Source organism: Takifugu flavidus, chromosome 10, assembly GCF_003711565.1.
Source record: "Takifugu flavidus isolate HTHZ2018 chromosome 10, ASM371156v2, whole genome shotgun sequence".
NCBI classification, from domain to species: domain Eukaryota; kingdom Metazoa; phylum Chordata; class Actinopteri; order Tetraodontiformes; family Tetraodontidae; genus Takifugu; species Takifugu flavidus.
In genome coordinates this window covers 3,390,789-3,415,793 of record NC_079529.1, presented here as the reverse complement: position 1 = coordinate 3,415,793, position 25,005 = coordinate 3,390,789, and the positions used below count along the sequence as shown (strand labels likewise).

Genomic DNA, 25,005 nt, shown 5'->3' with positions numbered 1-25,005 from the left:
AAACAACTTTTAACACATGTAGAAAAAGCTGATTTTTTTAAAAAAATATAGAAAATAACTTGAAACAAAATTTGATAGTTCATCTAGTTTCTCATATTTCTTGTCTCAGCTCGGCCGAAGTCCATCGTTTATTCATAGGACGCATCACGTGATCCGACGTGTCACATGATCTACTTGGATCAGACCATGTGACACTGTCGCAATTGTCTGTTGCTCTGGTTGCAGCTCCGAGAGTTTAAACCATTTAATGTGTAGTTTTAATGTTTGAATTGTGCTTTTTAAATCGGCATTAATGATGAGGTGAGTTGCAGTCCTTTTTCAAATGGATTCCAACGTGACCTCTTGTTCTTCTCTGGCAGAACCGGTTTTTGTGCAGGCCTGCGCTGTTTAGAACTTGTCTGTTTCTGCAGGCTTTTCTGGGGAACCCTTGCTCTCCTGCTGCTCTGCTTCACCCTGGACTCTGCAGAATCGCGGGGCTGCTCGGCGTTTTTCTGCGGGAAATCCCACCGCGTCCGTCCGCCGAACGCAGGCGACCCAGGTTCCCCCCTCTTTCTCACTCCTTACCTGGAGAAGGGCGCCATAGACGAAGGTACGATGCGCCCGCACAGCGCAAACGGCCCAAATGGTTGCGTTTTAACGATCGTCACCTGATCACCTTGTTGCTTTTAGCCAGGAAACTGAGTCTGGTTGGAGAGCTGCCAGGAGCTAACGTCAAGAGTTATGCTGGATACCTGACTGTGAACCAAAAATACAACAGCAATCTGTTCTTTTGGTTCTTTCCTGCACTTAAGGTAGGGTCAACCCCCCGTGTACCCCAAAGGTCATGCACAGTATGTCTTTACGTGACACAAATGTTGTGTCAGACATTTTTGTGGTTGTTTTTATTGAGCTTCAGGTTTTGGATCCAAGGAAATTCCCTCCGCCACTGGATGATAAGGAGATACAACAGTTCAATATTTAGTCAGCTGCCATCTCGGCCTGATAGTGAAGTCTGTTTAGTGTCAAAAACATTCTTTTAAGTTCAGTCTGAACTAATTATGGGTTTAAAATGGATGTTTTTTGGTGTTTTGGGGTGTTTTTTGTCTCTAACTGCAGCCTTGTAAATTCACAACACAATCAGCTGTGCATGTTGACTTTAGTCTCCTTTAAAATTCTTCCATGCAAATTAAGTTTGTGAGGACCGGTTCTTCTACTAGATTTGTCAGTACACTTCCTAATACAACCACTGCCACTTAATAATACTAGGATTGATTTAACTTTTGATTCAAATTTAATTACCAAAACTGGAAAACGGGAAATGTACAAGGTATTCTCATTAGGCTCTTGAACGGTCTGCTAATAAGTGTGCTGATGATGTAAAGTTGCCACTAGGTGGTGCTGTGCTCATGTGTTCCTCTCTGATGGACAGGCCAGTGAGAAGGCTCCAGTTCTCCTCTGGCTGCAGGGTGGACCTGGTGGCTCCTCCATGTTTGGCCTCTTTGTAGAACATGGCCCCTACGTGGTGTATAAGAACATGACAGGTAAGAGGAGGTTTGGCTCCACAGCAGCGCACGTGCATGAGTAACACCTGGAGCATTCTCTCGCTTCCCCCATCTTCGTTTTTCGCAGTTGGATTTCGGGATTTCGCGTGGACTTCCAGCTATTCCATCCTGTACGTTGACAACCCAGTGAGTGTTTCCTCCCAATAAAAAACTCCCGCCTTGTCCGTGGAACATTTTCCCACATTTGAATGTGTATTTATTTAATTTTTTGTCAAAGGTCGGCACAGGTTTCAGCTTCACTGATGACGACAGGGGCTTCGCTCGCAATCAGGACGACGTTGGCAGAGATCTGCACTGGTAAATTGTCACGCGCACATTCCTGTCGATGTCCTCAACTCCGGCGTTTGCAGCTGTTTTCTCCTCTTCTCTTTAGCGCTTTGACACAGTTCTTCCAGATCTTTCCCGAATATCAGTTAAACGAGTTCTACGCGACTGGCGAGGTGCGCTTTTGTCACTTTAGGTTTTCTTTAACATTATTTGGTCACATCAACGTTAATAATCCCTCCACCTGCAGTCTTACGCGGGGAAGTACGTTCCTGCCATTTCCTACTACATCCACAAAAACAACCCCACTGCCAAAGTGAAGATCAACCTCGTCGGAATGGCGATCGGTGACGGACTCTGTGATCCAGAAACGGTTTGTTAATGACCTGATTTAACTAAATACAGCCCGCCAGGTTTACTTAGAACTCTGGTAAGTACTAAGCTGTGGTTCTTTTCAGATGCTGGGTGGTTACGGCGACTTCATGTACCAGACGGGCATGATCGATGAGCTCCAGCGGCAGTACGTCATCAAGCAGACGGACCTCGGGGTCACGCTCATCCAGCAGCAGAAGTGGGTGGAGGCCTTTCAGGTAGGAGGCTGACATTTGCTGCCTGGTCTTTATCAGGGCTGTTTGTGAGGTGTTAGTGCCAGTTGAGAATAAATGTTACAGTTAATGGAGAAGTTAAGTTATTTTATTTCCTCGAAATCTTACTTCAGGTTTTTGATGCTCTGCTGAACGGTGACCTGGATCCAAATCCCTTTTTCCAAAATGCCACAGGCTGCACCAACTACTACAACTACATGGAATGTCAGGTAAGAGCTACGCAGATCTGCTCATGGGGCATTTTAGAATGGGCTCAATTTTACTGGTGACTGTACAGCAGGGGTTCCTCCTTCATCTGGTTTATTCTTGTGTACCAAAGGAGCCCGAAGACCAGGGTTACTACTCGCCATTCGTAAATCTACCACAAGTGCGGCACGCCATTCATGTCGGGAACCTGACATACCATGATGGTAGCGATGTGGAAAAGCACCTCCTAGAAGATGTCATGAAGAGCATCAAGCCGTGGCTGGGCGTCCTGATGGACAACTACAGGGTGCGTTGGTCGGCGTGCAGGCAGGCAGCGCTGCCGCTTTTTAACAGAGAGGAAAAATCTGTCCTTTGTTACTAAATTGCTGAATTTTTCCATGCGTCCAGGTGTTGATGTACAGCGGGCAGCTGGACGTTATCGTGGCAGCGCCATTGACAGAGAGGTTCCTGCTTACTGTCAACTGGACCGGAGCGGCTGACTACAAAACAGCGCCTCGTTTTCACTGGAGGGTTCAGCCCAGTGACACAGAGGTGGCCGGTTACGTCAGACAGGTCAAAGAGTTTTACCAGGTGAGCGGATATCAGGTACAACATTCTGAGGTGTGTCACTGTTTTGTGATTGTTAATTCCTTTTTTTTTTTACATGGAGATCATCATCCGTGGAGGTGGACACATCCTTCCCTACGACCAACCGGCAAGGTCATTTGACATGATCGACAGATTCCTGTCGACGCGTGGCTGGTTGTAAACATACTTTTGGTGCCGTTCGAAGCACATCCACTGTTGATTAACACATAAATCTTGTGAATTTCATTACTGTAAATCAACACATTTTGGGGCGACTTGAATGTAGACATTTTAAAGGTTAATGTCCTGTCTTTAAATGAAATGTTTGTGTGGTTTTATCATATTTTGTTGATCATTTCTGAAGACAGTTACATTTTCACAAACATACTCGGTACAGCCTCCACCAGGGGTCACTGTTGCGTCTCTTACAAGAAAGATTATTAAATAAACGAAAATCAGAAACGACATTCATGAACTGGGAATTTTATTTTACTTTCTTAAAGCTGATGTGTTTAAAAATGTATTTTCCTTGCTGATGAACTACAGAAAAAGATGTGAACTGATAACTCCTGCTTATTTCATCAAAAATCTATGGAGATGTCCAGATGGTTCAATAATTGATGATCATACTAAACCTTAAAAGCATCTCACAGTTTAATGAGCAGTTTTGTGCGAGAAGCATGTACGGACAGACACCGCTGGCATTTATCATGCAGCTTTCTCGCTCAAAAAAATTGACCGACATCTCTAGATTTAAAGTACGTTACAGAACAAGTGCTTTATTTCATACCGTAATGTAACTGCAGTGATATTCTTAACATCTGTACAAATGCAAAACAACACAAAAATGGAGATGTAATTACAGACACACAAAAAAATTGTACAAAGTTATGCAGGTAAGAATGGATTCATCAGTTCATTACATATAAACAAAGTGTTTAAGCGTCGACACGAGCCTCGACTTGAAAACAAAAGGCAACAAGTGCTTTGAGAACATTATTTACAGCATGTACCACACATTTACTCCCTTCAGAATGAAAGGTGGTTGAATGACGGGTACAGATTACAAGAAATGAAAGATATTATGTACAATATTTATACTTTTACATTTAAAATAATACAGTTATAACATCATATGTATAAATTTTTCACCACCCTTCACAAACCCACACAGACGCACTCACACTGCACCTTTCATCCGTTCTTTACGTCTGCACCTCCTGGAACGCATCTTTTTATATGTATGGGGTATGCAGTGGACAAAGGCAGGACTTCTGCTGTTCAACATCATCCAGTTTTGAGTGTATGTGTGTGTTTTTGCACACTTGCAATGCTCTAACAATCGAAAGATGGTTTTAAATGGAGACAAGCTCGGTCGCAGAGACAAAGCCCTTTTTTAATTCGATGCATTTCTGGGTATTTTCAACACGCACGGACTCTGTTGTTGCTCAGACCACTGTTCATCCTTCATCTTTAACAAACCACATGTCGGTTTTCTCAATTTAATGAAAAAAGAAGGGCAAAACGCTAATGGAGCAGGCTCATTTCAAGCAAGTCTTGTCCTACAATTCTGGTCCCCTTATCTGTAATTCATGCCAGGCACAGTGATTATATCTAAAATTCATCGCTGGTGTGGATAAAAGGGAGGGAGGGGGGGGGGGTGTCACTGAGAATTACACTGACTTTAATATGGCTATTCTACCCTCTGCCATGACAGAGGACAAAGTGCATAGACAGCATTATAATCACTCCACCTGTCAGTGGAATGCATTTCATCCACCCTACTGCAATAAACACAGTGCATTATGGTCCACATGCTAATGTATCAACATTCCTGGTCGCAGCAAGGACAGAAAAAAGCCATTTTGGTCAGAGGAGTTACAAGCTGGAAGGAAGTTTTTTGGCCTACACAAGAGGCCTGAGAAGGAGGAAAGAGAGAAATCAATGAAAGGGGTCAAAGTTCAGATGGAATGCAGACGTTTTTCTCTTTGGTCAGCTGTCCTTACATGCAGCAGACATCCTCGACAAAGTGGATAACAGGAAAAGATGTCAATAATGCACTGAAACTGTAACAGACTAGGTTTTGCGATCTATAAGGAGCCAACAGAAGATTGTAAATAGTGTTTCAGGCACATTGTGATACTTTAGAGCAGACACACATTGCTCTTCTTGGGATTTAAAAAAAAACCTTCACTTTCTTTGCCCAATTATTGAACTTTGTTCTGTAGAGAAAAAAGACACTGAACAAAAACGTCCCAGCTTCACATGCGCGCAGACTCACAATTTAACGTGTGGACTCATATGCATTAGCACGCAGAGGCCTCGATAATTAAAGCTTGAGTTGGTCCTGGAGAAGATGAGCCGAGCTGCCTCGCTGGTATCACAGTGTTCAGTTCTGTAGCAATAACAGCATCGTGCGTCCTCGGGACCGGAATAGCTTGGCGGCGCCGCTCTTACTGCGAGCATGTGGCGAAGATAATCAATACTGTCGTGTATTGCTTCCAAATGATCAAGTAAAAATCTTTAAGGACACCTCTGACAGGGAAAAGAGTAACAGTCTGAGGGAGAATACTCGCTTGCATATTTCTTGTCTCTGTCAGACAAATTCGTGGCAGCGACGTCGCACTCGTGTTTGCAAACACTCGTGATGTAATTTTTCAGTCCATCGCACACAGAGATGAAAGGTTTGCTTTAAAAATGACACTCTGAGGCCAGTTTCCCTCTCTTCTCGCGACATCATGCTCCTTTTGTACCATTACATAACAGAAAATAATGTCACTTAAATGCTGCATGAGATTAGCACATACTCCCTTTTGGCTGTACGCACAAGAAAGGGCAGAAACAATGGGGATCCTACACTCATTGATAAGGTCGGTCTATAAAAATAAATGTAGCTACTGTATATAAAGAGCAGCCTCACAGGCCTTTGAGGTTTTCCCTTGAGAGAGGGTGCAGCGCGTTCAGCTGAGACCCTCACGGTGTTTCGGGTGGTGTTATGGTCGAGGTTATAGTCCGTCCAGTCTCTAGTGGATGGGGTTAATGTCTGTACGGTGGTTGGTCTGCCCGTGCACGCTGCTGCCCACTACAGTTGTCGTGGAGGTCGTGATGGTGTTGTGCTGAATGACCTGCTGCTGGGAGCACGCCGGCGTTGGGCTGCCTGCCGGGCTGCTCTCTGGGCCTGGGGAGACAGAAGAAGCGTGCACATGCGTATGCTTTAACCTGTTATGTGAATAAAACACTTCAATTACCACACGGTTTTGGTTCGCAAGCGAATTACCCCAAAAAACGGAAAAGTGAATCACCCAATTCCATAAACACGTCTAAGGACTTTTGGACACATTGACAGTGACATTTGTACACAAGCTGGGCTGATGAAAGTCTGTCCCAGCCCAGTCTGGGAGCTGACTCTCCCATATAAAAGAACCATTCAGCCGCGTGTGAGCCTCATTTTCCTGTGCTAAATCCATGCAGGGAGGAGCTGCGTACCCACTACATGGAAAGGTGACTTGCATCCATATCAAAAGGTTGGGCTCTCGATAATTGGTAAAATCCATAGGAGCCTGACCTCTGACCTCTGTGTGTAAATGTCCCCTCAGATAGGAAAATGTGGGATTCATGTGGGATTCTTGTGGGATTCTTGTGGGATTCATGTGGGATTCATGTGGGATTCAGCCTAGTCTAGTCTAGAGTAGTCTGAGAGTACTCACGAGCACGTGTATGTGAGCGTCACTGCCTGTCTAGTCAGTCGTGCGTTACTGTGGCTGCGTGTCTGTGAGCTACTCACTGAGGTAACCTTGGGACTCCTTCTGCATAGTGGTGATGGGACAGTCCTTGTGTGTGAGGAGAAGCTGCTTGAGTTGGGTCACCTCATTCTTCAGCATGGTCACTTCATTCTGAGCAGCAGGAGACACGGAATTTAAGGACCCATCCAAGGAGTCGCAATAAAGGGAGACGACACTTTTATCCTTAATCAATTGATAACTACTGGCTTCTGTGTATTGATTTTCCCATCGCAAGCAAAATATTTTACACTTTATGGTCATCAGACTGACGACAGTTTAGCCCTAAAGGTAACTGTCTTTGCTTACGTGTGACAAGGGTTTCGTAAAGGCGTCTACCTGAAGCTGCATGTTGGTCTGAGTGAGCTCTTCTGCTTTCTTCTCTAGCGACATCACCCAGACTTTTCTCTTCTGTCTGCACCGCGTTGCCGCCGCTCTGTTCCTCTCCAAAAACTTCCGCCGCCGCTCATCTGGGTCTTCGTCCACCACCCGCCTGCGCCGTCCCCCACTGGGGGGTGGCGACTGCAGCGTCTGCGTGGGCTGCATCTGCTGTGTAGCGGGGGACATCTGAAACAGAGCGGGGGGGGCATTGGTGACTCTGTGTCCGCCAGCAGAAACCAACCTGCCACCTGTCTGCTGCATCAACCAAGCATCCATGCCGTGCCTCCTGCAGTTATTCCACGTCTGGCAACATAAACAACATCTGGCGGTGCCAGGGGCCCCGTGAGTCGGACCGTGGGCGTCGGGAGTGACAGGCTGAATGAGTGACTCGGTTGATTCACCAGCCTGCCCACCTTGTTAAAGAGGTGCGAGAAAGCAGTTTTCCACTGCCCACTTCCGCTCAGACTAAACCGCCAGACGCAGTCAAAAGACCTGTTTCTCGACTGTACGTGCACAGACATATCTCGACAAATACTTGGCAACGCCGGGGCCTTTCAGTCCTCAGATCGTTACTACTTTACGAGAACGGCGGAAAACAGGCCGCTTTAATGGCCTCTGTGCCCACGGAGAATGTTGTTTTAATGCCTTCGTGATACATTGGGAGGGTAAAAGTGAATTAGCTCTCCTCATGTCTGAACGCCCCCCCTCTGTAAACGGGGAGACAATGCAAGGACAAAACCAATCCTGTTCATTTTTAATGCTCCATGCAAAACTTTTTAAAAAATCGATGAAAAACACAAGTATTGGCGACGTCGCCATGATGCCTAGAGCTACGGGGCAGCATGGATTCGCAGTTTACACAGTTGCTTGTTTATTGACAAACTGCGAACTGATGCAGGATTTCAGACATTGATGTCAAGCCGCCATCAGCTGCCTTTAAAATAGTGCAGTCTCTGTCTTCAGGTTGTCTAAAAGCCTCAGCTCAGCATCAAATATCCTCTACTTACATGTGTGGCGGAGTGCATCGGCGGGTGCGGCGAGGTCTGGTGCGGGTGATGGAGATGGGGATTGTGGGAGTTGTGGTGGTGGTTGTGTCCCTGCGGGTGGTGGTGCCCGCCCTGCCCGGGGCCCTGACTGTGGTGGTGGTGGCCGTGGTGCTGGTACGCGTGGGGTGGAGCTTGCAGGTGCTGGTGTGGGTGCGAGTGCATGTGATGATGGCCGCCCTGCTCCTGTCGTGTTGACATCATCTCCATCATGTGGCCCATGGAGTTCATGTTGCCGTTGGTGATGGCACCAGGGTGGTGTGAAAGTGCGGCCTTCAGCCTCTGGGTAGACAAAATCAGACGTAGGGTTTGTGAACATGTGCACAGGCTTTCATAAAGGACGTCCACATCAGCCATTCTAAAGTGTGTTAATGTGCCGAGCGGGAAATGACGAATGGCTCCATATATAAATCCATCCCTATAAATCTATACATCAGGGGAACAAATCAGAGCCACTTAGGCTGCATGTCCTCTGTCTCTCCTTCAGCCCTGTCATCCTCTCGCTTTACCTTTCATGACTGCCGTCCCCCTTTCCATATTCATAACAGCTTCTCTTCCCTCTCCGCATGTGTGTCTGGCTGTTTGCCCATAAGATAAATCCCTTTGGTGTAACCCTCCCTCTCTGTTGACCCAGCAGGGGTTTTGTTGCTTCATCCGTGTGGTCTAGTTTGCCCTGAGCCAGCGTCTGAGGCACACCAGAAGAGCCTCACTCAATCCCGTGTGTTTACTGAAGGCGCCTCTCCTCACCTGTGGGTTTTCTTTGGGCATCTAATAAAGACGGCTGCACGACCAGAAAAAACCTAATGCAAATACGCACGTGGTAAAATATGTCAGGTTTCATCTGTTGTAGGCCAAGATTATATGTGAACTGCATTTGGAATAACAGATGTAACTTCAATTAATGCACATGCAGTAACGACTTGAACCGTCGTTAAACCAATATTGATGTTAGTAAATTGCTACGAACACAACGGAAAACAAAGACTATCATTTCAAGGGCTGTTATGAATTCCACAAAGTTCTCTATTCTGGTTCCCAGTGTTCTCTTTCCTCTCTCGGCTCCCTTCCCCCTTCTTCCAGCTGCTGTCAGCGGGTCCACGCCGTGTCCAGGGCTCCATATCCTTTAACAACTTTCACATTCATGATTCCCACAGGGAATGGCATCCAGCTGGTCTGGATCACCACGTTAGGACACAGCCGAAGCCCCTCCACTCCTCTCTCACACTGTCCGTGAGTGGAAAGCTTTTTTTTTTCACCAGGAGGGAGGAGACGGTCAAATAAATCACGTTAGAAAGAGAAAAAAAAGACAGTCCAGGTTTCTGTGGGGCAATATATACTGCATATGCCCCAGTTTGTATATATGTTATTAAAGAATTTACAAATACTTCAGCTTTACTAGTCTTTCCATAAACAACCTGCTTGAAACCGGCAGTGAAATTTTGACCTTGCCAAGCCTGTTTTGTGGGACGGTAGTTTCTGTATAACAGGGATGCCTGACATAGTGACAGAATGCTACGCTTCTGGACTTCTGCACAGTTTTACTCATCCTTTTTTGAATGTTTACCTTTATGTGAGCTCAGCATAACCCTTAACCCCCGCCCCGTCAACTCCGCGTCAGTTGCATGACACTGGAGAACCGGCAAAGCGGGGGTTAAAATACCACAGGGTGTATACTAACAAACGCCACGGGAGGACAACGGCCTGCAGCTGTCCACAGCATTCTGTGTGATGTAACCGGCAGCAGGAAGAACCCTCTGACACCGCAGAGTCCTGATAAAATCACCATGCAGAAGCCAAAGTCGACAACGCAGAGAGACAGGTTAACGCTAGATGACATTCAATTATATTAATATAAACAAGCTCACAGATATCAATCACCATCACCGATGTTGACAAGGGCATCTCTGTATGGCCGGATGAACTCTATGGCTGAAAGTCCTCAAGGAACACCTTCACGTCAGCTTGGCAGAAGGCGCAGCAGAGGTGAGGCCCAACCCTCTCGTGAAAGAAGAAACCAATCAGGCTTTGACAGGCTGCTGCCACTGACTCACGCAGCAGGCAATCGCCCGAATTAGTCGAACCGAAGGAAACGGCGAGGCCGTCAGCCTACCTGCGCACGTCAGGGCTTCGATGAGGACTGGGCCTGCCCTACTCTTTCTCAATAGCGGATGGGGGGAAAGGAAAGATAGGTTGAACCAGAGGTGAAGGGGGACAGTGAGCGAGAGACACCGGGGTTGAGAGATTAGATGGCTTCTGGAGTCTCCTCCCCAAACATCACATCAGCACAAGACAGCCAGCGCTCATTTATCAGTGAGCCTTCCAGCTGGCAGAGCAGCGCTATCTGTTTATTAATCGAATTAGCCGAGAGTGTCGGCACAGAGGCAGGTTACAGAGCCGAGGGGCCGCTCCACAAACAACTGAGATATTTGTTCTAGGTATGCATGCAGGTTCTACACGTGTATATGGTTTAAGTTTAGTAGTAAATTACCGATTACAAGGTCAATCAATGTCAAGAGTTAAAGAAAGAAATCATATGTCTATGAAAACAAAGGAGGAAGTGCTTTAGCTTTGAAGCCATATTGAAATCTCCTATCCTGCTATTCAATACAAAGGAAAAAAACTCACCTTGACAAATTTTCCAGTTAAATAACCTGAAGCTCTCTCTCAACTGAGGCCCAGTAATGCTCCGTGTGGAGTCAGGACTCCAGCTCAGTCAAAGCTAGGCCGGCCAAAACTTAAGTCTTAGTATCCAGAACCACAGTGACGCAACTGCAGGACGTTAGTGGAGCGATGATGAGCGAGCTGTGATTCCAAACACCTTCATTAGCTCCCTAATTGCTCTTTAACACATGGTTGTATCTCCCCAGACTGTGATGAGCACGGAAACTTAACAACCACGTGAGTTTTGACTTCAATAACACATACTTTACGTATATATTTCTCCCGTGGCAATAATAGCGGCTACGGAAAACAGTCATTATGTGAGTGAAGGTGTTAGCCTGCGGTGATCCGATCTGTCCTATCATCTGTTTTGCTGTTGTTGAAATAATACAAAATAAGGAAAAAACACAGTGGAGAAACACGAGATTGAGTTATTCATGAGAGGCTGGGCTCCCTGTGAATACAACTATGAACTAGCATCTATTTGTATGTAAAGACATGCATCTGACATAGATTTGATGCATTCTGTAAGTGGGTGTGAAGCTGTAAGCCTATTGATTTTTCATTGTGAAAAGACAATCCCTGAATCAGCTTTTGCCCAGAGGGGTGCTGCCTCCTCTCAGACCTTTGCTCTCTGACCTCTCCACTCCCACTTCTCTCTCTCGCTCTCATTTATGTGGTTTCAGGGATAACAGGTGATCGCCCATTAATGATATTTATTAATGGCTGTTTTCTCTCGGACACCGGCGGGCTTTGACTGATGTCCCTTTGAGTGCTCTGGGCACATCCTGAGAACACACTCGGGTTTCTCTTGGCCAGATGACTTCATGTCTATTAACCCTGGGTGGAGGAACCGAGAGCACAGAGCAGGTACAAAGGGAGCAGACCACGCCTGCCTCAGGATGGGTAAATCAAACCTACAGAGGTTGGGGTGAGCACTTTTATTCCCCTTAAAAGTGGAACAGTGTACCATCACAGGACCTGTGGCCCTCTGGCGCCTTATTGCAGGTTGGACAGATTTAACCAGTCTGTGGAATCACTGTGTGGGGACACACCGTCCAACCTTTAAACATATTCAGATGTGTCCCAGCTATTAAATCTCCCTCCTTTTTGGAAAGACCTGGCTGATAAAAGTAAGAGACAGTCATATTTTTGGTGTTCAGAGTGTTTAAATGCACAGATTTTTACAGCAGAACACATTTTAAGTGTCTCTGTAATGCACAGTTTTTCTACATTGCTTTTCCTGCCACTCAGAGGATCTAATTTCTGCTCCTCGTCCATCCCCTCCATCACTGCCGCTGCCCACCAGTCCCTGTCTGCAAACCCACTCTGTGTCCTAAAACTCCACAACCCCATTAGTTCAAATTTTATTAGATTTCCCTGTCACCCAGAGAGATAGCAACATCTCCTGCTTTTCTCTCTCCATCTCTCGTGCACAAACACACATCTCTGCAATTTTACTGCAGTCGTTAAGCTTAACCGTTAATTCAATCTTACCGTTAGACAGAAATTTAACATTACAATTTTAGATCCAAAATGATGCCACATAGTTGGACAGACCCCAACATAGATGGTCCGACCCTGTGATTTGAGATCTATGAGGAGGGACCCCTCACACAAATGAAAAAAGAACGTAAATGTAGAAACCACATGCGTGCACGCACACATCAACCTACCCACACACACTTTGGCAGCCATTTTTTCTGTGCTTTTATATTAGCGTCTTTTGATTTTTCGAAACAAACGTAACCCTAATGGAAATCGTAAATCCCTATCCAATATTTGATATTGAGATTTCTTCAACCTAAATTTTTATCCATGGACCTCACAGAGTTATGACACCACATTGTGAAGAAACACACACACACACACACACACACACACACACACACACACACACACACACACACACACTGTCTCTCTCTGTCCCCTGTTCATCCACCCCCTCTCCCTCTTGCCTGCCAAGAGCTGGGGACTGTTAAACTGATTTCCTCGGGGAGTGGTGAGGCAGACAGTCTGATGGGAGTGCTGGGCTGTAATGTCACCCCACCCCACCCCATAACCCCAGCCCTTTTTTTGCGAGTCCGAGGCCAAACTGATCAGAGCCGGGACAAAAAGACGCCTCTCTTCGGTTCCAGATGCAAACGAAGAGATGGACACGTCCCAGCTGTTTTGCCACAGCCCGACGCTCTGGTGCTGGTGTGGTGCTCGGAGGAACTGTGGCAGTAGAGGCGCAGCGAGACACACGCCCTTTGAGAAGCATGCTTCAAAACATGTGCTCATGCACTTGGCAGCCTCTCAACCCTGTCAAGTTAATGGATGGGCCTCTGACTCTGGACTGTATATCCCCTCTCTTCCCTCTATTGTAAAACTCCAGTGCAGCCTACAGGATTATTATTACTCCCACATACATCATTTGGGATGCAGATTTTACCAGGGCATGAATATTATAATAAATGTGAATATACGTCTTTGTGGCACCGTCTTACGTGTCATCTGGTCAACAAAATTTCAATTCAAAGGTTCGATTATAAATCATTTGAAAGAAGCCTAAAATAGCACAGTATTTTGGCCAAACTGAGTGGCCATAACTCAACGTTTATCTGGTATGCAGTGCACATTTTCAGAGGCATTCCTATTTGATTTGGACTTTATATGATAGCAAAACAACACATTTAAGATATTTATATCATCTAATTTGACAGGATTCCTCTTGTGCTCCAACATGTCAAAATGGCTGAATTCTCCTTTCAGAGGAGAATTAAACCTCAACTTAACTTGGATCAGGATACAAGGACATTTAGAAAACATCTAATCACTCATGTGTCAGTAACCGGCCACACCACTTGATCAGACTAAAAATCTCTGAACCAGCAGTTACTTTGGCACACAGTGACACCTTATTGGTCGTTTAGGCTCGCGGTGGCTGAACCAGTCCGGTCTGGACCCTTTGCCGATGGCTAGTTTACCCAAGCCTGGCTGTACCAGAGCCCAGTCCCATTCACAGGCCCTGGACCATGACCAAATGGCCTTCACATACACCTCTCATCAGCACCGCTAAAACAACACCCACTCATCCAAAAACAAACAGATGCGACATTCTGTGTGACAAACGCCACCCTAGCTCAAAACACCACACACTCTGATACACACATGTAGAGGCTTTTTATTATTATTATTATTATTATTATTATATTAGTAGTAGTAGTAGTAGTAGTAGTAGTAGTAGTAATAGTAGTAGTAGTGGTAGTAGTAGTATAGTAGTGGTAGTGGTAGTGGTAGTAGTAGTAGTGGTAGTGTAGTAGTAGTAGTAGTAGTAGTAGTGGTAGTGGTAGTAGCGTAGTAGTAGTAGTGTAGTGGTATTAGTAGTAGTAGTAGTAGTGGTAGTGTATTAGTAGTAGTAGTGGTAGTGGTAGTAGTAGTAGTTAGTAGTGGTAGTAGTAGTCTCGTAGTAGTAGTAGTAGTAGTAGTAGTAGTGGTAGTAGTAGTAGTCGTAGTAGTGTAGTAGTAGTAGTAGTAGTCGTGGTCGTGTAGTAGTGGTAGTAGTCGTAGTAGTAGTGGTAGTGGTAGTAGTAGTAGTAGTAGTAGTAGTCGTGGTAGTAGTCTCGTAGTGGTAGTGGTCGTCGTCGTAGTAGTGGTCGTAGTCGTAGTGGTCGTAGTAGTCGTAGTGGTAGTAGTAGTGGTAGTAGTAGTGGTAGTAGTAGTAGTGGTAGTAGTAGTAGTAGTAGTAGTAGTAGTGGTAGTAGTAGTGGTAGTAGTAGTAGTATTGTTTTCAAACAATACAAGTACCTATCCTATCCAGGGAAATCAGAGGGATCAATAAAGTACTCTGATTCTGATTCTGAAATTGTTATCACATGTTGGGAGTAACCAGTATTTGACAGACATTGCTGCAATTCTTTAAATCTTGGCAGCCGCTCTGACCCGTTTGCTCTATAATCTTCCCCTCTGGCTTCAGTGGATGTCCAGTTGTCAGTGATGCACTGTTACATTATAAACATAGGTGTTTATAGGTTTAATTACTCTGTTCTAGTGTTGCAGCTTATAAAATTCTGTTCATTTATTCACTTAATAAACACAATTCTGCTTAGTTGGGTTTTTAGAATGGCTGTTACTAAGGAGACATAATTGATTTCTGGTTAATTAGACACATTCATGGGCACATTGTAAATGATTACAGTCATTTTCAATGGTGCGTGTGCATGAACGATTGCATTTATGTTCAAAACTATATTGCGCAAAGTTAAAAAAAACTAAGTGAAAGTGCGCTTTAGCCCATTCATTCTTGTGACGTGTCCGGGCCGCGGGGCCAGTGACGGGCAGAGAAGGTGCCGAGACGCTGAACACAGCACAAACAAACAGTGGGTGCACAGACGTGTCTTCCAGAAGGCAGCAGCACACGCTGTCGATGCAGACGTGCTCTTAGTTCACTGTCCTCTGGTGACATCATGCCCAGACAATACCACCATTCTTGGAGATGTTACAAAACCTGTAATTACACTATTGTATGCAAACTCCTCCCAATAAAAGGCATCACCAGAGGTGCCTGTTTTGCGCACCGAAGGAAAAAAATGAATGACACACGCATACTAGGCTTAAGTTAATGAACCAACTGCTTAGATGACATCACGTTATGTTTAACACTCAATTAATCATCTTGTAGTTGTGTTGAAAACCCAAATGTAGCTGCTTAACATCCCTTTTTTTAGAATTTCTAAACAAACTGCGCAAAACTCCTTCAATTGCCCAGTGCTGAAAGAGCTCAAATCCCGTAAAGGGGAAAGTGCAGAGCACAATACTCTACACTGAAACACGGAACAGGAATGGTGGCGTAGAAGAAACGTAAAAAGCTACAGAAACACTTTGATTATTGGTCCCCTCGTGTGCCGTGAAATGTTTCTTTAAGAGACACGCTGTTTTTTTCCCTCCACAAGTAAAAAGGAGTACATTTAGAGCATGCCAGGAATTATGTCATCCAGCCATGGAGTGCCAGCTCTGCAGCCAACAGTGCTGCAGTGAAGGAACATATAGTATAGTTTACCTCATAAAAAAACTCATCGCCTCGTCTGATGCTTAGTGACAAATTTATTATCCTTAGTAACAGCATAAACAATAGATAATTGGGAGATAATAAATAACACATTTTCGCGCACTGGCCTTCCTATCTGAAATTAGCAGGCCAGCAGAGCAGGATGTGTGTGAGCAGGGAGCTTGTTTCAAAGAGGGGCACAGAAACAATGATGAATTCCTTTATGCAGGATCCCAGCGACATGAGCTGAGTCATGTCCCACAGTTGGCACTACCGTATGTTATTTAGAATAAGTGTGATAAGGACTTGTTTGGGCTTCCCTTGTTCCAGATGAGACGAGATAGCGAGCGTCTTTCATCACATGCACAAAGGTATCAACCATCTCAGCAGGAGAAGGTGGCTACTGTTGAGGCGCAGGTTTTTTGAGCGGTGAAGGAAATTCCAATTGACCGTTTTAGTTTCGCTGGGTTTGTTAAGGTATATTCCCACAAAGCAGCACAGTTCTTTTGAAATCCTGATTCTCTAAATGATCATTTGTTGTAATGTGCATTTTGGCATCATCTATACATATAATGTGCACAATAAAGCTTGCCAGGATGCTCAGGAAGGTCTTCCTGCTTCCTGTATGCTACATTGTGAGCTGGCATTATTTGTAAAATCAGAAAACTATTAAAAAAACACTGAATCCTGTCTGTCTGTGCTAATATTTTTATAGGGATGCACGATATATCAGCGTTAATATCGGTATCGGCCGATGTTAGGGTTAGAGTTAACATATCAGCATCGGTCCAATGAGTAAAATGAGTATGAAGAACTGCTGTTTATATCCACATAGCTGCTGTTGGTGTATGGGGATCTGGAGAGGGAGGGGGATATCCGTCATCCACAGCATGACGTTTTAGCCACAGGAAAAGTTTAAGCCAATTACTGTTAAATTGATATGTTCTACTGATGTTGTCCCCTTATTATTGTCTGCCATGTTGAAGTCAGCATCCACAGATTCGCTGGCGGTGCCGCTGTGCTACCGGGAGAGCTCATCATTTGGCCCTTGTGCATGCAAATCCCAACGCTGCTAACGGTAGCCAGCAGGCAAAAACCAAAGCAATACTGCAACAGGGCTCTCCAGTATCACGCGTTCATAGTGTGACACGTATATTTTAACCTACCCAACATAGATAGACATTGGTAAATATCGATTATCGGCTAGAACAGCAGTATTAATATCCCCTAGTCCCTAGTTTTTAGCAGTAGAAACTGTGGTGGTGGTGTCCTTTAATCATAACAGGTTTGTGCTTTTTGTTCTTATTTTGTGAGAGAACTTTCTTTAAAGTGGCGGTACCACTTTCCTGTTATCTTTAAACACGTATGCTCTGAACCTTTCTGAACATAACTCTTCATTTCCTTTCAAGTACCTGTCCGTATGGGTATAAATACGCAGGCAACACATGCCAGGAGGAGGACACTGAGCAAGATCGGTTAGCATTAATGTATGTGTGTGAATGCGCACGTGTATGTGTGTGTTTGTTGGGCTGTTCACGAGGCCCTGCAGAGGACCCGCTCTGAGCGTTGATGTAATGCTTTGGCTGGCGTGCTGTGGAACTTGGCCTCCTCTCCGCACCGTTTCCTCTATGCTTTGAGGGTCAGCTATCCCACAACCTCCAGTGCACAACACGTACCATTCTATTCCCCAAACCACAACAGAGCTGAACACAACCACACCCAGCACCATAAGCACCCAATCGTTCGCAAGAAGAAAAACACTTGAACCAAAACTAATAAAACACTCCAGTCTCAGCAGCCCTCCCAGACAACAGGCTAAAAGCAATGAAGGGAAAACACACACGTCAGTCACTACAGCACCATGCTTTGCTGTACCACTTAAATGATGGCACTTAAGGAGAAAATCAGAGATAGAGGGGAACAAAGATGGGCAGTGATGCAGCTACAGTCTTTGGCCTAGAGCGCACAAACACAGCGCTTAGACTGAGATACGACTCCCCGAGGGGCCACAGCAGTCCTTCGGCTCATTAACTATTTACACCAGAGACAGGCCTCCCTGCTGCTCTGGCCCACCACAAAATCAATTAGCCTTCATTAGCCCAGGATCTGGGCATTCGTTCTCTGGCAGGGGAGGGTTAATCCTGCTACCGAGGCCTCCAGTTACCGCAAAATATCAAACATTCACACACATATGGGCGTACTTGCGTGTACAAACGCGGAGGGGTAAAAGACATTAGGCCGAGGGTAGGTCCTTTCATGTCACTCATAAAGATTTCCTCCAATTTCCTCGTGTTCTTTTACAGTTTGGAATGTCAATACCATCTCTCCATTTTCAACTCCCTGGTTCACTCGGCCTGTCTATCCACTTCCTTCACGCCTATCAAAGTCCCGCTCGAACCCCTTCTCTTCTCTCATGGTGTGAGTGTTGAAGCAGAAGGCGAGCATCCAGGTCCGCGTCCCGGGGTGTGGGGTTACAGTGCCGAGATTTCCCATTGGCAGAAAGTCAACATGGTCGGGGTAATGCGATTAGAGCCGAATTGAGAATGTCGCAGGGGACACACGGGCCTGATCATGGCCCAGTTACCCGATAGCAAGGCCGTATTTATCGACCTGGCTCAAGCAAGGATATTACAGACATTAGAGACTGAGTCTATGCTTATGAAAACCCTCGCAGGAGATCGCACCCCGATAACACAATTAGCCTCTCACTTTCTATCCACAATCATGGAATTCCATCAGTTGCATTTAGACATCAGGGATCAGAATCTTAATTGTTCCACATTTTGGTTGCCTGCGTGTCACGTCTGAATATCCAGAAAGTTGTTAGAGAGGCCTGCAGCCACTTAGTGACTGCATATGTTTATGGGAGGCCTAACAGAGCATTTACAATTCAATTACATACTAGATAGGAGGAGAAAAAAATGGAGAAGATGTGTCTGGACGACAGCCAGAGGAGAGATAAGCCTAATACACTAATATTGTGTTACCCCAGCGTGTAACCATAGGAACAGTTGAAGAGATTCAAAAGACTACAAAGACGATCAATCTTGAGAAAGCAGGAGGAAGAGGGAGAATTAAATGCCCTGGGAATGCTCCCACTCTCCTCTATCAGAGCAATAACTCTTCTAATGACCTCTGCTACCTCCTCTCTCACTCTTTCTCCACACAAGATGTTTTTCTCCAGCCAACTGAGCTATCAGCGAGCCTTTCCAAACAGAAAGACTGGCCAATGGTTTGGGATATTCTTTTCTTTTTAGTATCTAAGTCAGGACACTTCTTCTCATTCATATGGAACCTTTTTTCCCATTTTCAGGGAGAGTTATTTATTTTGAAAACAATTGTTGGCCGGTGTTCACGTTGCTACAGCATTTATCAAGTCGTATCACCTGCACTTTAACAGTGTCTGAATGTGACGTTAATCAGAGGCACATTGTCGGCATCGGTGAGGAAGTAAACATGCAACACAGACTCAGGGTTTTCTCCCCACCTCTGTTCCCTTTACCTTTGTCATATGTTATACTTTCAGTATAACTTTAAAACCTGCCTCCATCAGCTTCATTGCCTTCCCTCCGCTCTCACTGCCCGCTTTGTGGAGGATGAAGTCATTTGATTTTTCCCTGCTGTGCTAAACTAGTGCTAACAAGTTGCAGGACCTACAGAGCATGTTCTGTACATTAAGATATACATCAGGCAGTCGGTGGGCAGCCCAGCCTCAACCACATAAAGGGCCCTTTATTCCAGCCTCCAGTCTCCAGTGCTGCACTGGCAGGTTCAGACACAGCTTTGATTACACACTAAATGATGAAATCCACATAGACCTAAAAGCACAGCTTTGCTGGCACAGCACAGTGGAAAAGAGGTTGCAACACTTTGAGCTGGCGTGTGTGCACTCTTGTATGTGTGTTAGCATATGTATCTATGTAAATGCGTGTATGTACGCTACTCACCAGTTTGGCTTCTGAGTGCATGGAGGGAATGTGAGTGGAAGAGCAGGAGCTGCTGTGGGTTGGTCCTTGCATGCCCATCATGTTAGAACCCATGGTCATTTGTCTCTCCATCTGAAGATTACAACAGCTTTTTAAGTCATTTTGACAAGCAGAGAAAGATGATTAATCCTGCAAGCTGCGGCTTTTCAAACAATACAAATGATAAACAGTTTATTTAGCTCTGACAAATGTTCATGTTGCGGTTTTTCAAAGCAATAACCAGATGCTGTCATTGTTTTCACAAAAAAAGAAAAGAAACTTGTCCAAGAGCAATCTATGTGATGAGAAAACACAAGACCCTAAATTCACATGACAGTCTGCCCTATGCACGGCTCTGTGTGATGATAACTGGAGCTGACCTGAAACAGGAAGCCAGTATAGAGAGACTTAACACAGGAAGCCAGTGCAACAGGGGTGTGCATGGAGGGATATTTGTGATAATAGAGAGCGGATAGCGCTCAGACCCACATGAAACCACCTTCCTTTTGTTTCAGGATGTGTTAACAAAGGTAAGGAGCTGAGAATATGTACACATCTGCCGCATCTCTAATATACTGCCTTCTATAAATGATCCCAGCCGGTGGGGTCATGTGTCCGAGCAGAGATCTGAATGATCGGCTGAGAGTTCACCAGGGCAGAGTAATAATAGATTCATTGATGATGGGACAGGGCATTGTATTAAGATGAACTTTATTCATCCCCGTGGGGAAATTGAATTAGAGTTGAATTCTGCTAATTAGAGGACACAGCGTTGTTTCTAATAGCAAAAGCAGCAGTCTCGGTTGCACTAAGTGGATTTCATTTTTTTAATCCATTAATTTTCTGTTTTCAATCAGGGTTGCAGACCGAGCAGGTGTGAGCGAGCAGGGCTACACCAGGGACAGGCCTCCAGTCCACAGGACAACACTCAAACCTGACGCCTTCCTGCTACGATGCCACTGCTCCAGCCTCTGCACTGCACCGCCTGTCGTTTTCAAATATGTCGGCGGGCTTTCACACAGAAAGCCATTTTCTGTCATCACAGGACAATTTTACAGCTTGTTTTAGTTTTCCTGGGCGTAGTGTTCAGGCCTTGTGCGACAGCTTGCATGCACTCTGGACGTCCAGCTGCTGGTTGGCGTGGTGCTCTCCACGGAGAATGTTCCGATCCGCCCTATAACCTGCCCTCCCCTCTCCCCGTTCCCCGTCCACAGAGACTCAATCCTAAAACCTGACACACAGCCCTAATTGCACTAAGTGTGTTTTGTGTAAAAATATCACCCAAACCTGCACCCCTTTCCTGAGCCGTCAATCTCCCCTTAAATCGCTCCGCTCTTAATTTGATAAACATAGGAGCCCCCCTCCCCCTTCCCTATACCATAAACATGGGCTGACTTATGTTACAATGAGAACATATGTTGTATCATTACAATCCTGATATGAGCAGATTTTTCTTTGTGGGCTGTTGTCATTTTCTGTTTTCTGGCGTAGCTCGCTTAAATGATCTTATTGCTAGACGGTCTGTGTGCATTCATTTGTACAAAAGATGACACTTTAAAGCCACAGTGTCTGACAACTGGTGCAAATGTGTGGTTTGTGTGGGTGCTTACGCTGTCGTCACGTATGAGCCTCGAAATATGCTTCAGAGTGCGTGACCAAACGCATGAGTGTTCTCCGTTGTTGTACTTACTGGCATCAGCACAGCAGAGGAGCCAGGCATGGTCGGGTCTGGCAGAGTTCCAGGCATGGAGGCTGGCAGAGGCTGTCTCTGTCTGTTTCTTAGGTGCAGCAGTGAGGACAGAGAGCCGGGCACAGGCCTGTGGAGAAACACAGAGAGACCTTTAGAGAACTTCTGCTAATGTACCATTTAAACCCAGCCAGCACGGCCACCAGCCAAAGAGCTAGAGGTTTTAGAGATAATACACCATTTCAATTTTATTTGGACTTACATTTGGTCAGCTTAAGACACACTGAGGTAACTTTTTTAATGATTCAATACAAGCTCACAGCAACATTTTCATTAAACAGATATCTACCAGTCCAGTCCAACACATAAATACTGCACTATACTAAAATTCAACACTGGAGTCAGTAAAGAAAACGAATCTTTAAGAGTTCCCATCTGTGCCCTGCCATAGGTCAATTTTCCCCAATGTCTTTTCTTTTCAGTGCTGGGTTCTTTCTTTCACTGGTTGTAGTGCTGCAGATTCATGCAGAAACTGAAACTTACTGGGCATACTGGGAGTTTAGTCTAAACAAGTAACAAAAACATTTCAAAGTGAGACTGTGGCTGACTAATAGCCACGAGGAATATTTGTCATAATAGCCACATGAAACACACAAATTTGGCAGAAAAACGGCTCCAGCGTTGGAAGGCGTGTGGGTAAAATAAGAATAATAATAATAATCCCCCTCGGTGACCGCAAAAGTGTGCACGGACCACATCAATAAATAACAGATGAAGGCTGGATTATGCTTAAACTCACTGAAAGCGGTCCAGTCACAGGCCGCCAGACACCCACAGCAGCCCATCTGTACACAGTGGACAACCACACAAACCTCATTTGTACACACACAGGTTCTCGTATGTTCAAAAACACCCCACTGTTTTGCCTTTATTTAGTCAATATAAGCAAACGCTGGATTGAAACCTTCTTAACTCTTATTTTGTCCAGCCAGTCAATCATTGTCGAACTGTCACTATCAGGCGAGCCGATAAAGCTCAAATTCCTTTATCGTTTCAAAATTAGTGTGAAGAATGAGCATTTAGCCTAACTATGTTTAAAAGGTCAATGTAATGAAATTGACCACATCAGAGCTGGGATTAACATAATAGTGTGCAGTGAGGGAGTGACTGCCATATGGGTTTGAGGGAGGGGGGGGGCTCCAAATGGCCAAGGGTCCCCCCACCTGAATAAATACCGCTATTTTTACAGAGCTAAATATGTGCATTTATGCGCCAGACATGTTGGATTGCTCCACACACACATTACCATTACCCTCCTGTCTGTATGTATGTGTGTGTGCGTGCGTGTGAGAGAGTGTGTGTAGGTGTGTGTGCCATTACCATCTAACATTCAAATTTATCACAATCACACCAGTTTAACATCGTGACATGACATGCGACTGAGAATCCAAGCATTTCCACATGGGGGAAGTCATGAAAGTACAATGAGGTGTGTAGGGGAGTCGCTCGCCGCATCAGCACAGTTTCCCTTCTAGATTTAGACTCTGCCCATGTCTGAAAGAATGAAATAGAAGTCGCGTTGCAGCGGCAATGACACACTGCTGCTTTTGTGGATCGACACTCTCTGGATGACTCATGGGGATTTTCTTTTTTGTTACTGTAAATGTGAAATGTTTGTTTCTTAGGGAAGCATGTTGGCCCAAATAAGGAAGAAGAAAAAAACCCCTGAATGCATCTTTAAATGTTGAGTTCCATTTCTGTCTAGAAGGGATGGTTAGGCCTGCTATTATTGAGAGGCAAGAGAACACAACTAGGCAAAATAGGGCATTAAAGAATTTCAGATTGTTTTTCTGAACATATACCAGTGTTGTGTGCAAGATGTTGGTTTTTACTGTAAAGTCATTTAAATAAATTGAAGCCAAGTCCATGGCTTCATAAACTGTAATTAAATCAACATGGTGATTTAATTCACATTTAAGGAGCAATAACATGTTCCCGGGCAGGACCATTGCCAAGGTGACTTTTTATGGAAAATCCCATTTATTCAACCATGTTGCTGAGGTGATCTTAAGTAGCTGTTTAAAATCCAAGGCGAGCCAGATCTCTATGGTGAGCAAAACCCTAAAATCCAGCAAAATACATTCCCATCGATGCACTGGATTCTCAACAGAACTCTCATTTACGGTACATCACAGGAAAGTCAATTGAAGGCCCGAGAACATTTGGTTTGAAAACAAAACCAGAGCAGGTAGGTCACTGCTGTTGTCAGAACTGATTCACAAGATGGAACATTCCATAGTTACTCAGACAGGTGTCTGTCACCTACAGCCGTGGAGCACAACCCTGTGACTATTGCACACATTTACCGTATATTTGGCTTGTCCAGGAGGGGTAAAGCAAGAAAGCACCTTCCTGAGAGGCTCAGCCCTGTAACTGAGCTGGTGCGTAAGATGTTTAGGCCACAAAGAAGGCAAAATGTTGTCCCTTTTTACATGAAGGCAATAAAACAGGACGTTTCAGGAGTAGTGGTGTCATCTGTGATACTGTGCCTACTGTGCCAACATAAAATAAAATACACATGTGCACAATGTGTAATGTGTATGTAAATTGTGGTAATTAAAACATTTCTTAAAACATGTTTTATGACTAAACCCAAACTTTTACACCTTTTTGGCCCAGTTCTCCAGCATGCTTCACACTGGTGCATGCGTGGCGGTTCGTGGTGCATGTGCGGGTGTGTGAATTCTTGTGTGTGTCTGTGTTTTTGAATAATGACAGGCTGTGGCTCCACCGAGGGGTTTGATAATAGCCTGGGCTGCGAGCCCCAGGGGATGGCAGGTAGACACTCTGCAGTCCTGACCGTGCACTCTCACATTACTGAGTGCCTCACTCTCAGCCCAGCTCTCCTCTGTAGTCTCCACCCAAGAACAGCCACTACCACCCACCTCCATGACATCACTTTTAGCCCGTCTTTCTGCTTTTTTAAATCTCCTATTCTGTCGTGGCTTTTCTCCCTCTCTAATATCCTCTGCCACGTTTCTCTCTAATGGAGCAGAGCTGACAACGGTCCAGTGTCTTGTTAATCCTCTATGACTCTCTTCTGGACCTCAGTGCTCAACACGAGCCCCCCTGGAGCTGCTCCGTCTAACATGCAGTACAAATCCGGCTGTCTGTCTGCAAACGCACACATGTAGACGCGCACAACACTGTCCCAGTCTCCACAGATCCCAACTCCAGCTCAAGTACTGGGGACTTCACACACAAGGGGATTGGCCT

The 25,005-nt window shown here is 45.2% G+C and overlaps 2 protein-coding genes across 3 annotated transcripts in view; one reads left to right on the top strand and one right to left on the bottom strand.

The window, feature by feature from the left end:
* The first annotated feature begins 153 nt into the window (after positions 1–153).
* cpvl (carboxypeptidase vitellogenic like) lies at positions 154–3,651 on the top strand. Its single transcript, XM_057045352.1, has 13 exons — positions 154–300; positions 411–589; positions 670–791; positions 1,409–1,520; positions 1,609–1,667; positions 1,759–1,838; positions 1,915–1,981; positions 2,056–2,178; positions 2,264–2,395; positions 2,524–2,619; positions 2,730–2,903; positions 3,005–3,187; positions 3,267–3,651. Exons 1-13 carry the CDS (start codon positions 293–295, stop codon positions 3,363–3,365), a joined length of 1,434 nt encoding a protein of 477 aa, XP_056901332.1. The 5' UTR covers positions 154–292; the 3' UTR covers positions 3,366–3,651.
* Positions 3,652–3,936: 285 nt separating this feature from the next.
* creb5b (cAMP responsive element binding protein 5b) overlaps positions 3,937–25,005 on the bottom strand; it is a 33,081-nt gene continuing 12,012 nt past the window's right edge. For both annotated transcript variants that reach the window (XM_057045351.1, XM_057045350.1), the window contains 6 exons: positions 21,733–21,859; positions 20,025–20,135; positions 8,352–8,669; positions 7,303–7,530; positions 6,969–7,077; positions 3,937–6,362 (listed from right to left, as the gene is read on the bottom strand). In XM_057045351.1, coding sequence (XP_056901331.1) covers positions 6,208–6,362; positions 6,969–7,077; positions 7,303–7,530; positions 8,352–8,669; positions 20,025–20,135; positions 21,733–21,859 — 1,048 coding nt within the window. In that variant the 3' untranslated portion in view covers positions 3,937–6,207. The remainder of the gene's footprint in view (positions 6,363–6,968; positions 7,078–7,302; positions 7,531–8,351; positions 8,670–20,024; positions 20,136–21,732; positions 21,860–25,005) is intronic.